General features: G+C 39.6%; 1 protein-coding gene across 1 annotated transcript in view; it reads right to left on the bottom strand.

The window, feature by feature from the left end:
• The window catches only part of LOC119734567 (neurogenic locus notch homolog protein 1-like), a 74,206-nt gene that overhangs the window by 48,457 nt on the left and 9,228 nt on the right, over window positions 1–16,521 (bottom strand). Inside the window, exons 4-8 of the mRNA XM_038208104.1 lie at window positions 7,863–8,072; window positions 4,949–5,193; window positions 2,061–2,154; window positions 857–1,004; window positions 310–508 (exon numbers count right to left, since the gene is read on the bottom strand). Coding sequence (XP_038064032.1) covers window positions 310–508; window positions 857–1,004; window positions 2,061–2,154; window positions 4,949–5,193; window positions 7,863–8,072 — 896 coding nt within the window. The remainder of the gene's footprint in view (window positions 1–309; window positions 509–856; window positions 1,005–2,060; window positions 2,155–4,948; window positions 5,194–7,862; window positions 8,073–16,521) is intronic.

Genomic DNA, 16,521 nt, shown 5'->3' with positions numbered 1-16,521 from the left:
CAAGCGGCTATTCCATAGATTAACTTTGACATTGTTGTCAATTTCATATTTCACATGATCTATTAACAAACTTTCTTTTAAATATCCAAAATTAAAACTGCAAGTAATTTCCCGGAGTTAAAAAGGAAAAAATACATCATTGGATGACCAAGAAAAAGAAATACAACTGAAACAAAGCTCAATTTCTTTTGTAAACAATTCGCTCTTTTCACGCTCCACCATTGGGCATGCAGAGCCTCGATCCGGCAACTTTACACAATAAAAATAGCCGGTTCAGTGATCTGATTTATTTTTTATTAATGGACGTACCTTTCAGCCCTTCCTTGTGTCTTGAAATTGATGAGTTCTGGTGGTTCGGGCGTGATGCTGTATGAGATGAATCGAAGCCCCTCGAAGCAACCCCTGAGAGAGGTCATGGCCGGGGTCGGGAATGGGTTAGGCAGGGTCGTAAGGTCGTCCACACCTCCTATCATGAGGGACGCAGCGTTTAGGGTCTGTGCTGCACCAGCTGTGAAATAAAAAGTAGAATTACAGAGGATTGATTGCAGAATGATGTGTATTGATTGTCATAGATGCACAATGCAGCCCTCTCTTGGTGAAAATGTGTACAGTCTATGCAGTGAGGCGCCATCTCTCTGGTGGCCATTCAACATTCTCTATGATACATTATGAGACTCCGCAGTTACCAGTGAAAACTCAGCAAACCCCATCATTAAGTGGTACAAGCATCAATCTAAAATTCAAAGTACAGTCGTCAGGTAAAGCAAAGCAAAATTGTCACAAATAACATTACTGCGATTTACATGAATAAACGCGTTGATAATTTTCTAGTCAGATGGATTTTCATGACACTTACGATAGGTGACCGATGCTAGCTGGCGCCCCTGCTCATCGTACATAGTCGCATCCGGACCTTCCCTGGTAACCCGTATGTACTTCCAATCTCCGTCATTGTAACGCTGGCCACTGGATGGTGTGGTGGCAAACATCCCATCTCCGGTACCCTGGATAAAATGATAACATAAAAAAACCAGTATTAAATAATAATTTAATGTAGACCCTATAGAGGGGTTTAAAGTTAAAAGTGATTACTGGCTCCATGCGCCAACGAAGAGGGCGCTTTTCACCACTTCCAAGAGCCCAGTGGACAGGAAACATTGTGTGCGCTTACTAGTCCAGCGGCCTCCGCTAACTCTCCCTCTCTTACCATTGAGGGGGTACTTTTGCACGGAACTCATACCAGGTGAATAGACACATAGAAAAATATCAAGTGGCACGGTTCATCTTTTCGACCACTTTTTGCCAAGTAGAAAGTGATTTTCTAGTGGAGTGCAATGGCCTCACCGTCTGCAGGCATGCAATTGGGAATTTAGAAAAAATGCGGAAATTCCAAACTACACAAGACTTTGTTTTGTAATGGCATTCATGAGAAGTAAAAAACGAGGAAATCAGCCGATCCGAGGAAAAGTTACATGCCTGGGTCTGGAGCATTGAATTTGTGGTCTGCAGGTAATTCTGCAGGTTGTGGGTTCGAGTCCAGCCTAGGGTTGTGGTGGGTGTGCCCTTGGGCAAGGCACTTTGTCAGTCACTGCTTCTCTCCACCCAGGAGTAAATGGGTACCTGTGAGGGCAGAGATGGTTATTGTGGTTGATTTTAGCTGCTTTGCGCCGAAATGGCAGCATCGAGCTGTATACTCCCCAGGGAGCTGAGATTGTTTTTGGGATGTTTAATTGGCCCAATGAGCAGGGTAATAATGATGTAACACCTTGAGCACGAATACTAGTGGATATGTGCACTTTATAAATACACACATTATTATTAACATTAAATTAAAATCATTTGCACACCAAAATCAGATAAAAAGGGTTTAGTTGGGTTCAGATGTTTGTCAAAATCAAGTGAAACGAACTTTCACATTGTGACGCCCAGTTAAAAAGTGGAGAAATCACAAGGCAACTATGAATCCAAACATCATCAGAATCAAGTCTGTCAAGAGGAACCTCAGGTGTCTCAAACAACAAAAAGGTACGAGAATAGGTTGCTAGGAAGAAGAGACCGACCCTAGTGTTGAGCCCGAGGACTAGTCTTCCTTGATCCATGTAGACAGTCAGGTAGGCCGGGCCTCCAAAATAAAACAGCATGCCGCTGGAAGCTCTGAAATAAGACACAAAATAAGAAAGTCTAAATCAGTCTTCAAAAACATGGCAGAGTTAGGAGTCATCTGGATAAAGATTTCGGAAAGGTTGCGGAAATAGTTCATCCACAAATAGGCCCATTTTTATGGGTATTTGTTGCAGATTTATGAACCAGTTAATTTTCTCCCGTAATTTACCCTCAATGAATTTATCGGTGTGTGTATTCGATGCCAATGACTTCATCACAGGAAGATTACAGGGAAGTTGATCAGAATCCAGGAACTATTACCTTATCCATTCGGCCAATTGCGGGTCAAGTTTATCTTAAAGGCAGAGTAGATCTTTTGCAGCTATTCAAAAGTAGCTGACCAAATTATTGTAAAAAATAAAGCTTATACTTGGTTTAAAGATAGTAATGGCACTAAAATCCCTGTGAAATTATTCCTTCTGGCATGGTGCCATTTTGAAGAACACAATAAAAGAAGGTCATTTCCAAAGATGAGTCGAGTGACGCATTTTTGGAAATTTCCGTTAGTAGTTGTTTTGTAATTGGGCTAATACGTGAATGGGTGCACGTGAGCGTAGACATGACGCACAAGCGCGCGGTTGTTATCATTCGTCGGTTCACTGCGTGAAATCGCGTAGCTGCAATCGCCTGATTGCGAATGTGTTCCGGATGCTGATTTTGGGCACAATTCAAATATGACTCTGTAAATTTTAAATTGCAATTGAGACCCTAGAAACTTGTTTTCCTCAGAATATACAGTATTCACAGAGCTAAAACTTAGTTGTTATTCACCCATCTTTAGATTTTGAGCACTTTTGTTGCTTCAAACGAAACAAATGCACAGATGACAAGTTATCTTCTCCACCTTTAACTTATCCCAGAAGTTGAATGAGACAGATCCTTAAAACCTCTGGTTCGTCATTTGTGAATTTAAGCTTTTAGCCCGCAGGAAGTTTTCTCAAACACAGAAACCTATATTTGGTAAATCCAACACTAAAGGGGTCTGAAAATCCGCTGTTCAATTGAAAATCCAATTTACTGGTGACAATCTGTGTCTTTTTAACAATAATAAGAACAAACAAACAGACTGCTACAATGAAATATACTAATTCTGAATATACGTGGTTGTGAATGTGGATTAAAAATGTTTCGTTCAAATGAAGTTCTAATTTTACCAATCATGGTCCTGGCAAATTATTATTATTTTTTTGGTTCTTTATAAAAAAAAAATTATATTTAGTTGTCCGTCAGTTTGGGATTAAACATCCCCTGAAGAGTCCGATTTTTAATAACAAAAATACCATTATCTACGTCATCATGTGTCAGGTTATGGGAATTCGTGGGATGGTTTTGAACCAAAATAGTTGTTTTTAATAGGATTTAATAGGTTGTTTGACTTTAAAAATAGTAGAATTGCCTCCAGCATGTCCAGGAAATATAAAGCTTATTCATTCTTTTTCGATGATTACAAATATCTGAATTCATTAAGACACAATACGTACATCTAATCCTTGCAATATAGGGCGAGTCAACAAGAAAAAGTGACCAAATTAGGAAAAAAAAAACATTTCAAAAAATACAAGGCTCACTCTATTTCATAAAAATAACACAGGGATAAAGTACATGTTATTGACTGATTACTGTGAAAATTCCACCTAATTTGCATACTCTAATCCCAAGTTATGTCTATTTTAATAAAAAAGGTCACAGAATTCAGCTGTCCACCACTGATCATTTACCGTTCTACAAACTGATGAATACCCATTACATACAATGAAAACAGAAAACGTTTTCCCACTTCCATGAATGAACGAAAATTTGCAAAGGAAAACAGACAAAAATCGCCATCAATATTCCGGAAAAAAAAGTTGACTTAATCCATATTCAAAACAAAATATCTGACAGTAAAAACAATGTTTCACTCTTGACTCAAATGATTAAAATCAATTTGCATATTTGTAATGGGTGTGTGTAATCTGTAATTCTCACTCAGCTCAATAGCGTCCAATGGCATTCCATTGATAGCTATAAAAATAGGTTCTTATAGTAAAACATACATTTCTTCTGATAGCATGGATCAATTTCAGTAATTTTTTTCTTGATGAGTGGAAGAACATGCTCTTTGTACCAGTTCGTGTCGGATGCAAGTATACACACAAAGGTTTTGCGGTATTCAGAACGGATGACTGATAAACCCGCATCAAGCGAGGCCAGAAATATCTGTTAGCGACCCGCTCGCAGCGAGCGAGGCCGGAAATATCAGGGTGTTCTACCCACAGATGACGACCCGATCCCGTCTGGCATCGATCTCGTGAAAAATAATCCTGCGCCTGGGTCCAGTCACTGTCAAAATAATCCCGGCGCGAACTGGTTAAGACTTACTTCATTCGAGTATGGGCCTTATTCACGAGTCGGCCATAATTGAACTGAAAGTGAGGTGAAATCTTAATTTTTTGAACTTGCAAAGAGAAATGAAACCAAATTAGTTTCTATTAAGTAATTTCAGTCTGCTTCAATGAATATTTTAAAATTTGTAATTAAACATTCCCTAATTTTTAAAGCCAGATTTAAACCAAAAATGACAGTTAATAAGGCTGCATTATGCCTGCATAAATAGTCTGGCGCCATCCCATTCAACAGTTAACAATTAATGAAATACATTCAGGGAACTCGACAAAAATGGCCAACTCGTGAATAAGGCCCATACAATTTGATCGCATTTTAAGAAAAAAAATCATCATTAAAATCCTGGTCAATTTCTTTTTGACTCACCCCGTAGTTTCCTCGTTTGGTGTGAGGTACTTACTTTGTACGGAACCGCAGACTCAGGATAGTCCTGGTTCCTGGGGTCAACGGGTGCTCAATAGTCAAGAATCCATCACTGCTCTGGACTGTGACGACAGTGGGCGGGGCACAGAAGTCCACAGGGGCGGGGCAACCATCTTTGACCCCGTGGAGGTCATCAGCAAGGTCAAAGTTCAGAGTGTTTTCACTTGTTCTGATGTAGTCAACACATGTGACTAGGTAGCCATTTAGCCTCTCCGTGTTTACCTGAAACAGCAAATGAAAAAAAAAAACCAATCTTTTTTTTTTTTTAAATGCATTTACCATTACTCTGCAAGATTTCATCATCTTTTGCAAAATTGTAATATGACATCCTGACAGATATTTCTTTTCATATTATTCTGGTGAGATGTTCCCTTATCTCACAAACGGAAGTGTCATTTATATAAGATTGTGAAACAACGACAAGAAATCGTTGTTGACAAAATCACGTGCAAGAAATGAAGAATGTTGGTTATCAGTTGCGACTTCGTCGATTTCCCCTGCAAGCCCTTGAATATCTACAGAACATGCAGTTGACGACAGGGCATTCATCACTTCGAACTAGTGAACGTGATCAACATCAACTACTAGCTGAGAAGTCGCATTAGTTTGGGACGCACTGCATTCATTGATGATGGCATGTGTTAACTACCATGCCCATTGCTCGAGAAACAACATGACAACTGCAATTGTCATCATACTTTGGATTCTTGATTTTATCTGTAGGCTTCTACAACAATGCTTTCAATGCTCAGTTTTGTTTTTATTCAAAAGCAGGGATGTCGTGATTAGGCCAAAAAAAAAAAAAATTCGGTCAGACCAAAGTTCCGGAATTGACGCGGCGACGCGGCTTTTTTTTTTTATTTCTTCAAGCTTGGATTGTACAGACAAGGTGGGGTACTATTTTGCTTTTTTGGTGTCCTCATGTACATTGGTGTCCTCCATAATTTGCCTTGGTGCTCTCGATCATTTGCCTTGGTGCAATTTCCCATTCCTTGGTGCTCTTTGGTAAAAAAAATTGAGGAGGTGCGGCAATAGAGGGCGCTGTTGGAGCTACCGCGGAACATTTTGAAAAAGAAGAAGAAGATTGACGAGCATGATTAAAATCGACGCGCGTGCTGACCAGAGACCGACTAATTTTTTTTTTGGCCTTACAAAACAATTAAGTGATACACGTGTGCGGGGGAAGCAAGTTTTTATACTGCGAACAACAAGTCTTCACAGAATGCGTATCCGTCTCTTGCAGAATAAAGCAAACCGTCGATATCAGAATTGTCACTAATCGATATATCGGAAATCCAACATCAAGAGTATTCGATAAGTCGATTATCCCACGTAAAAGTTAAAGACCATAACGCTCTGCCTCAACATATTGACAGTGATTGCCGGAGGATTTTGCGGGATTGAGGCAGTGGTCACCCCTCCAAGGACCACATTCAAGAAATAATGGAGGATTTTGCAGGTTGTGCAATTTGTACATGGAGGCAGTTGGAGGATTTTGCAGGATTGAGGTTGCATCCAAGCAAAAATGCCTACGGAGTTTGGGATAAGACCTAAGCTAGAGTTGTACCAAATATATAAATTTTCTTTCACAGCAAATATTTTACTTTAGTTCTTTTAAATTGGCTTTTGGCTCTGGATGTAACAATGTAATTGCCCCCCACAGAAGGTACCAGCCAAAACTTCATGTAATGCACATTGCTTGCCCCTGGTACTTCGCTGATTTATGCTTAGCTGGACAAATTACTAAGCAGTATTTTTCTTTAAACAAGGAGCTCTTTGAAATCGGCCCCTTGTTGTTCACAAGAAATCTCAATGACATGATGTATGCGTGATGTCGTCTCTTTGATCATTTGGATGTCCCTTGAGGCTTTGGGGGAAGGGGGGTGTTTAGTGTTGTCTCAGGAAGAGGGACTGTAGAAGTAGAATCATGGGGGGAGGGGGTGGGTAAGAGTTGCCTCAGGAAGAGAAACTGTAGAACTGGAATCATTTCAGGATGTTTTCCTTTCCTGACAGGAAGGAAGACGTTTTTTCCTTCTTCTGACAAATATCTTCTGACATGTTCCTGTTGTATCTCACATGATTCACACAGACAGCATAAATATTTGAAACGTTTGCTTCTTTTCTGAATATATAGTTGTCTTAAAGGGAATATACAGCATTTGCTTCTGCTGTAATTTTCAGAAATGGATGGGGGGGGGGTTCAGTCTTTTATAGCACGTAGTGTTACACTGACTTGTTTGAAGTTTTTTGCTCACAGATGCTGGAAAAAACCAAGACAAACAATCATGTTCCTGTGGTCCCTGACCCCACTTAAGATGAAACGAAGCAATTCATGGATGTCGGGGCATTGTAAGGTCAGGGAACCAGTCTAGCTGGCTTGTACCCGTTCATAGGTGTGTTATTCGATTGGACACAAAATAAAGACTCACTAAATATGGAAAATTGGGGGCAGTATTTGAAATAAACCAGTTTTTTTTTTCCAATGCTGGTCGGCCGACCAGCGTTGGAAATTGATACAAATATACAATGTACCACTTTTCTTGAAAATGACAGCACACCAGGTGCCACGATATTACAGGATGCTTTAGACTGTCATTCACTAAAAACAGTCCAGTAAGGTATTTCATAATAATTGCGTAGTTTTTTTTTTTTTTTTTTATGTTTGCAAATGTTGTATATTCCCTTTAATTGAGGTTTGTGCTTTTGTTTTTTTTTTGTTTTTTTTGTTTCTTCCTTAAAACAAAATCTTTTAGTGTGATGATCAGTCTAAACTGCATGTACATGTACCCAACTATCCATCCACTAAACATCGCATCCTCTCTAAAAGAAGACTTTTAAAAACAACAATCATTCCGATAAAAATTACGGCTCAACAAATTCGCCCAACTTACTCTCAGATCATTGACGTCTGCATAGCCTCCTACGAACACCGCCCCCATGAGTTGAGAAATGTTCAGTTGTCCTTGTGAGATTGGAGTGAGATACTCCACGCTGCTTGGCATGCCATTGATTGTGGCGCTAGTTGCCTGGGGGGAGCCTAGGTTGAAGATGACTACAGTGTAGGTGGTGTTGGGACTGAGGGAGCCGTCTCCTATATACACCTGCAAGAAAAGCAAAGACACGCTTGTTCGTCAAATAACGATGACAAGGAAACTTCTTTGTCGCTGGGCGAGTAACTTGATTACTGAAGTACACACGAGTAGTTTATGCTACACGTCCTTCTACTTGTGTTTTTTCGTCTACTCGAGTACTCGTCCTTGCGCGAGTAGAAACAGGAACTCCCGAGTAGCAATTTAGGGTTTATGGTTCACAGCTTAAGACGTCCCCTGCAAACAGGGAATCACTCCCTCCACCTCTCTCTCCCTAGGATTCCATTCGTAAATAAAAAAAATAAATAAAACCAAACTCAAGTTAATGACCCAAAAGTCGCACGGTAAGGATATATCAGTGCTGAAGAATGTAGTGCAACTTGCACGCTACTTGCTGGTAGGTACTTCCCGTCATACTAACCTGTCATTTTTTTTATGGGAATTTGGCTAACTACTCACGAGTACTCGACTACTTGCCAGTAATTCTTTGCGAACACTCGAGTGAAAAATTCTACTACTCACCCAAACCTAGTTCCTGTTCTATTCTTAAAAGCGCACCACTAGTTTACAGACTTTATAGATGGAAAATACAGGTAGTTTGTATCATAATATAACTGGTTTACAGTTGGAATTTTGGTTAAGATTGGAATATTTGAATAGTTTTACAAAACTGGAAATTGATTTAGAATTGGAGTATTGGTTTTACAATTGAAGTAAACTGATTTACAATTGGAATAGTGGTTTCAAATTGAAATGTTATGAACTGAAATTTTTATTGACATAGACTGTGGAGTTTGTCAAAATCGACTGCAGCACTTAAATGTCGTTTTCTTATTGGGCGATCGTTGCGTGGAAACTTGCATAGTGAAACGTGGCACTGTACAATGTACATACACGTACACGTTGTGTGTCTCTGCACAAGGCACCAATGCACAAAAACTGTGGTTTTTGTCATGTCCGCAAAAGGCGAATAGCTACAAAAATTTGATGACGTCCGGATTTACCAAGGTGTGATCGGACACTCCACATATTAGCCCTGCCTACACTTATCTGTATTCGCATACGAGGTCGTGCGCTAGAAATCCAGCGCAAAATAAAGAAAAACATAAGCTTTTGCCGACGATTGAACCAAGGCGCTAGATTGGGTCCAACTGATTTGCATAGAAATGGTGGCCGCGTGAGGTGGCTGTTCGCGCTGTATTTTTAATGCACCGCATGCATAGCGCTAGCGAGGATAGCGTTTACCACGCTACGGCCGGGATGAATAACCCTAGCGCCTTGACCAAGGCTAGGGTTGCGTGCAACTCTGGAATGATGATGCAACTTCAGTGGGTTTTTTTATATCCTAATATGGGCGTCGTTGCGGTATTTAACGGAGTATACACAACCCAGATTGACAAGGTACATCTGTGTTCTTACAGTATACAAAGCTTTCAAGATTTTACAGGAACACCGTTGACGTGTGGTTTCCTGCGTGACTTACTGACCGAGGGACCATTAAAACCACTGCCCTGGCCAAGGGCTTAATCTGCAAAGTCACACAAGAGGGGATTTTGAACTTGAGCCGGTTGATGTGCTCACAACAGCTTCTGTTTTCCATCTATCTACCTTTATTGTGTTTTGATTATTCACCGAGGGAGTCATCTGCACAGCTGTTAAGGATCTCTGAATGTGACTGACTACACCCCATGGATATGAGACTTCTTCCACTCAGTGACATGGCTTTGAGAAGTTGTCATGGCTAGGGCTTTCAGACTAGGACACTCTACTCAAAGAGCCTTAAATCCATTTCAAATAATGAGTGTCCAAAGCTATGGCTATGTCGGTTGTGGGCATGTGCCAACATTACCGGTAGTTGTACATACTTGTAAGAGATAAAGGCTAAGACAACAGCTCTACACAAGAGCAGAGATGAAACTGGCCAAGGCAAAAAAAATCTGAAATTGGACGTTGGGTCCGAGCTGCCAAAGCGTCGCGCAGTGCAGAGCAGCGCAGTGCATCAACGTGGGACCCAGTGAATTTTTCCACGTCATAGGTCAGTATTTAACCTTTTCTCCAGCCGGAAAAGGATCTGATCAGCGTTGGCCTAGGGGTGTTTCTACCATAGAATCACTCCGTTCACCGGTTTAAAACTACTACACTTGTGAAAATTTTACGTGCCGTTTTTATTGACTTTTCATGGACTTTTTTGGGGAAATTATAAAAAAAAAATTGTGGAAAAATCGTTAAATAATCATTTTTGTGAGATTGTTAAAAAATCTGAAATTTCAGTGGAAAAGTAAAAAAAAATCTAATTTTAGATTAAAATCTGAAAAGTTTCATCTCTGCACAAGTCCAGGGCCAATTTCACAGAGCACTCCTTGCACTTAACAATTCTAAGCAAACAAAATTTGTGTTTAGCAAATCAGGTTATCATCAAAATTTCATGGGACGTACCGTACATGGTACGGTGTCAGTAACTACATGTTGCTCTTAGATGTAGCTGATTTTCATTCAGCGCATATACATGTACATGCGTGTCCAATGTAGCAGTCGAACAACATTTTTTTCTGAGGAAACTACGGTACATTGTTTTTTGTGCCTGTAAACAATTACCATGAGATGATAGAGTGTTTCTTTACCCTTGACGGGATTTTTGTTCTGTGTGATTTTCACCTTTTGTTTAAAAGTTACGCCAAAAGCTTGTAAAGACTGTCAAAATCCGTTTGGGCCACTTTCTTATTGTCCACAAATCTTACCTGTTCACCAGTTGGTAACGTGGGTTGAGGATTTTTCCTCAGACAATGATTTGAAAGCAACAGCTTTGTAAGTAACAATTCTGTGACATAAGTACTTACTTTATTAACTATAATGTCCATTTTTTTCAAAAGCATAACAACAAGTCAAGTTTATGATGTGAATGTAAAGTGGATAAAATGAAATTGCGCTTGTTTGGTTTGAAGTGCAACAACATACCTTCTTGGTATGTGAATGCCTTTCATTAGATACCAGATATTCTGAAAAGTGGCCCAACTTGGAATTCAGGTGCTATCATTTTATCTCTGGACTGGGGTGTCCAAATGAGATGTGATAAAGCCCGGTGTGTACAGTACTACAGATAAGTTTTGCGAAAAGAGAGTGCAAGAATTTTATATATTTATGGATTGACTGCTACATTTTTATTGACACACGCTGCATTTTCTAAGTAATATTTTCTACTGGGGGTAGCTCTGTCCAATTGAGCTAAGTTATGAACTCACTGCGACTCACCGACACTAGTGATTAAGACTCACTGAGTTACGAGTAGGTTAGAACTCAAACAACTCTTTTAAATCAATTAAGATTCAATCCATAAGACTTAGGCCTATATTTCACAATCACTCTCAAACGCAAAACTGGGTTTAAAGGGAATGTACAACATTTGCTTTTGCTTCAATTTTCATAAATACATGGATTTGGAGGATTTGGATGTTATAGCAAATTGTTAAAATGACTTGTTTCACGTTTTTGGGCTTGTGGATGCTGGAAAAACCAGGAAAACCATTCATGTTCTTGTAGTCTGGTTCCTTGACCCCACTTAAGATGAAACGGAGAATTTATAGACTTTGGGGAATTGTGAGGTTAGAGAATCAGTCTAGCAGGCTTGTACCCCTTCACAGGTGTGTAATCAATTACAAAGAGTTTTTGCAGTTTTTGCAGCAAAGAGTTTGCAAGCAGTTTTTGAAAAAAAAGGCCAGTTTTCTCCAACGCTGGTCGGCCAACCATCGTTGGAAAAAAACATTTTTCTTGAAAATGTCAGCACACCAGGAGCCACGATCTTACAGGATGCTTAAGACTGTCCCTAACAATCCAGTAAGGTATTTTGTGACAATCTGATCATTTCGTTTTGTGAAGTTTGCAAATGTTGTATCTTCCCTTAAATTAAAGACAAGTGCAAGGGAAGTTATGAGCACCTGACCGCAGCTTGTGTAAACTTGATTTCGTCTGGTCTGACCCTTTAAGTGTCGTTGACCTTATCAGGGCATAGACCCTTCAACGCTGGCGACAAAAATCAATATCAGACGAACACAACTTGGTCGCTGAAAACCCCCAGCCAACCAAACGTATCTGACCGTGATCTTGAGGTTCCGCACGATTATACAGACTAATACAATTAAGGGTTCACCTTTCAATGATTACCGATGTAGTACTAGTACTTACTGTTCTCCGAGAAAATTGGAATTGATTTTTTGGTGACCTGCATTTACCAGGGGAAAATTGAGTTACTGGGGCAACAGCTGAAGTTGTTTGTGTAACGGGTGTGTCTGGACTGACTATCCTCGATTGATACAGAAATAAGGACATACATGTAAAGGTCATAAAGTAGAAAGGGGTTGGGGTTGTTGGTTTGAACTCCTAAGCAGGGTAGAAAAACCAAACTGAATGGAACAACAGGAAAACTGGAACACATGCAGAAAATTGAGGGAGTGTTGCGAAAGTGTGATGCTGGGTATACGACTCCTAAAAGCCTGAAAAGTTGACCTGTAAAGGTCACGGCGATGTAGCGCCAATCCTGGCGATTATAAAGTCAAAACCTGCACTGTTTGCTTATTTAAGTTTGAAGTGTCTTAAGACTGCATTGAGACAAGTTTTGTAGATGCCGGAGGGTAACAAGTAAATCGGATCTGTGTGAACCAAATCATTTCAAGGGACATGATGATACAGCGAGTGGTGGGATTTAAATCCGGATTTTTTAACATTTGGTCCACTTTTCAGTTGGGATTTGGATAACTGATATTCGAAACCAACCTTTAAAAAATACTGCAAGTTAAACTTGTGCGATCCCCTTGGCAATTGCTGGCAGATTTATACAGTCAGTTAGTAAGCACACTTTTCAGTTGACCTAACCACATCAACAAAGACCTCATTTGACCCCTAGATGACCTTTGACCTCAAATGTCTCAAATCATCTGAAGTCCCCCACCCAAAGATTATTGTCACAGAGTTTGGATGAGATTGAAGTCCGACTTTTCATATGACAGTACTAAGCAGTTAACCTAACCAAAATGGAACATGCATACAGGTACACAGACTCTTGTTTTGCTATACTCCTGAGGACAATGCTTTGTGTTTCCCTTTGTCCCTGTAGTATAACACTCTCCCATAGACTAAGCACATGATCGTACTACAGAGGACTGTTGTGAACAAAAGACCCAACGTCCGAGGACTGAAAGGATCTGTTTTTCTCCCTTTGTGGTCGGTCCTCCGGGGTTATACATGTACAACACGTACACACGGACAGACTTTTGCAAGATCCTCCTTTCTTGACTAAAGCCAGCGGGATAAAAATTAAGCCTTCCATTTTTGTGACCCAGGCTAAAGAAAACAACTGGAACATCCCCCAATTTGCTCCATGATCTCAGATTGTAACTGCAATTACAATAGAGTTCCCGTCCATTTTATTCAACATCACATCTCTGTCGGAGTGTTTTGTAAATAAAAAGCCCAGTGGTCATTGAATCCTGCAAACTATACCCAGTTACCGGGAAGGCATTTCCTGCGAAACCTCCCTTGTCACATTGACTCTGAGCTCGATGCGAACTGCTGGTGAAATCAGATAACCGTTATAATATTCGGTTTGAGAAAAATTAGGATAACTGGATTTCAAGTAGAAATCTCTGATTTCTCCCACCACTAGCTAGTAGATACAATAAGGTACAAGCACAGCAAAAAAAATAAAAAATTAGGATAATACATGAAATTCACTGTTCTTTTAACACCACTGTACCTGAATTTCACTTTTTCCCCCTTACAATGAGTGGAACCGGGGAGGAAATGCCATAACAGGTTGGGGTTGAAGAGACGTTTAGACTAGCCACTAGTCTCAAGTGGGCAGCTGCTTATCAGCTGAGCACTGGGGCAAAAAAGAGCCTAAGGGGGAACAGGTTGGATGTATGGATGTACATGTAGCAGGTGGATTTTACAGGTGGAATTGGATATTCAGGTCCATTATTCTCATAGTTATGAGGTAGAGACATTCTCAATGTCTAAACGTTCCCCACTCTTAGACACAGTTTCAATTATTAAGGCCAGTTCACTCACGGATAAGGTAAAAAGGGACTTTTAGTACATTTTTTCACTCTGGCAGTTTTAATCGTGGAGGAATAAACTTGTAAGGTCACATAAATATATTTTCTGTTGTATTTTGGGTATTGTAAAGTATACTTTACAATGTACATCTGTATTTTTTTTATATTTTTTTTTATACATATTTTAGGGTAAATCATGTTACTTATTTATGAAATGTGTAAAATCAGATTTAAAGGAAAAACTCACCATTGTTTTATTTTTGTTTTGCTTCTGTTGATGTTTTAAAGGAATATACAACATTTGCTTTTGCTGTAATTTTCAGAAATGGATGGATTTGGGGGTACATTGTAAGTATTTCATAGCAAATATTGTTACACTGGCCCGTTTTAAGTTTTGTGTTCACTGATGTCGGAAAAACCAAGAAAAAAATGCTGTTCTGGTAGTCTGGTTCCCTGATCCTGCTTCAGATGAACTGAAGCAATTTATAGACGTCAGGGAATTGTCAAGTCAAGACACCCTGAGACTAGCTTGCTTGCACCCGTTCAGGGATGTGTAACCAAATTGCAAACAAAATGTGGACTAACTAAATTTGGTAAATTGGGGGCAGTATTTGAAAAAGAAAAAGTAGTTCTCTCCAACAATGGTGGGCTGGCCATCGTTAGAAATTGATACAAAATTCCACTTTTGTTGCAATATGACAGCACACCAGGTGCCATGATTTCACAGGATGCTTGAGACTATTATTCACTTACAGTCAAGTAAGGTACCGGTATTTCATAATAACTTGGTAGTTTTGTGTTTTGATTTTTGCAAATGTTGTATTACCTTTAACAAACAAACAGCTGACTAAGCATAACTTGGACACTTGACCACGGTACTCAGTCAGCCTTGCAGAATCCCTAAGTGACCCGTTACTGACCAGTAATGACCACTGAATCCCCTCCCCTCCTGACCGGATAGGACCAACAGGAAGAAATCTATTTCACACATATCCTCAATTAGATTAAGACATCCAACCCTCTAAGGAAGACCAACACAGAGATGCATCAAAGGAACAACGTCCTGCTCCTTGAAGATCTTGAGCTTAACGTTAAGTCATGTGTAGCCTGGCATGTCATTGTTGGTGAATTATCTGTGAAATAAGTTCTTCCTGGATCATGTTCATTTTCCTGAGCCTGCAGCTTCATATGCACAATAAAGTAACAAAACTGCAATTCTTGGTTGCCATTGTCGTTTCAGAATGACATCGGCTTTTTTTTAAGCATCAACTTTCAAGTTATTTCTTGCTATATTTTGGTCATACAAACTAGGAAGCTGTCTGCAGTAGCACTTTTACACTCGCGATGTCAGCAGATAAAACGAATCTTACAATTTGAAAATATGTGCGCTAAAAAGTAAGTTAAAAAACCAAAACTAAAAACCACAAACACAAAAAGTAAAAGGGAAAGGAAATACGACTTTAAGCCCAATTTCAAATATGCCTCCAGATTTTTTAAATCTAAAAATTAATGTGGCCTGACGTTGCGAACGTCAGATTTTTTATGAAAACTTCAGAAAAGCATGAAGAGAAAATACAAGCAGGAGCTCCACAGAGCTATGAAATTAATATCAAAATTAAGTTGCTTTACATTTGACTCCATGTAAAAACATTAACAGCCTGCAATTTACTTCGTTGGCCACAACACAGAGCTATGAAATGGATATTAATCGACTGAATATTCGAATAGCTTTCATATTCAAAAACAAAAACAATTATGCACATACACACATGACTGTGTTGTTATTTTATCGTAAAGCTGTGGTGCTTTATTTTCAGATGCCACTTTTTTTGTTGACGGTAACTGTTTTGGTCCAAGGCGGTTCGTTGTTCCCATGCTTTAGCAAGTTTAAAACACTCCAGTGGCTCATATCGATCACCGCACGTGCTCTGCATACAACTTTTGACCGGTGCGGCACAAAGTTGCGGGTGGCAGTTTCGAATTTCCAAATATTTGGTCAAACGCAGTTTTAAGTAATCGAATACTAAATTATTTGCCAATGAACAGCCCTATCAATCAGTGTGCGCAAGTTTAAAGGGAAAATACAACATTTGCAAACATCAAAAAATAAAACTACCAAATCATTTTGAAATACCTTGCTGGACTGTTAGTGAATGACAGTGTAAAGCATCCTGTAAAATCATGGCACCTGGTATGCTGTCATTTTCAAGAAAAGTGGTATTTTTGTATCAATTTCCAATGCTGGTCGGCCGACCAGCGTTGGAAAAAAACTGGCTTTTTTTTCAAATACTGGCCCCAATTGACCATCGCACTTGTTTGCAATCGATTACACACCTATGAACGGGTACAAACCAGCTAGACTGGTTCCCTGACCTTACAATTCCCCAATGTATGTAAACTGCTCTGTTTCTTCT

This window comes from Patiria miniata, unplaced genomic scaffold (assembly GCF_015706575.1).
Source record: "Patiria miniata isolate m_02_andy unplaced genomic scaffold, ASM1570657v1 HiC_scaffold_27, whole genome shotgun sequence".
Lineage (NCBI taxonomy): Eukaryota > Metazoa > Echinodermata > Asteroidea > Valvatida > Asterinidae > Patiria > Patiria miniata.
This window is presented reverse-complemented; position numbering and strand designations above follow the sequence as displayed.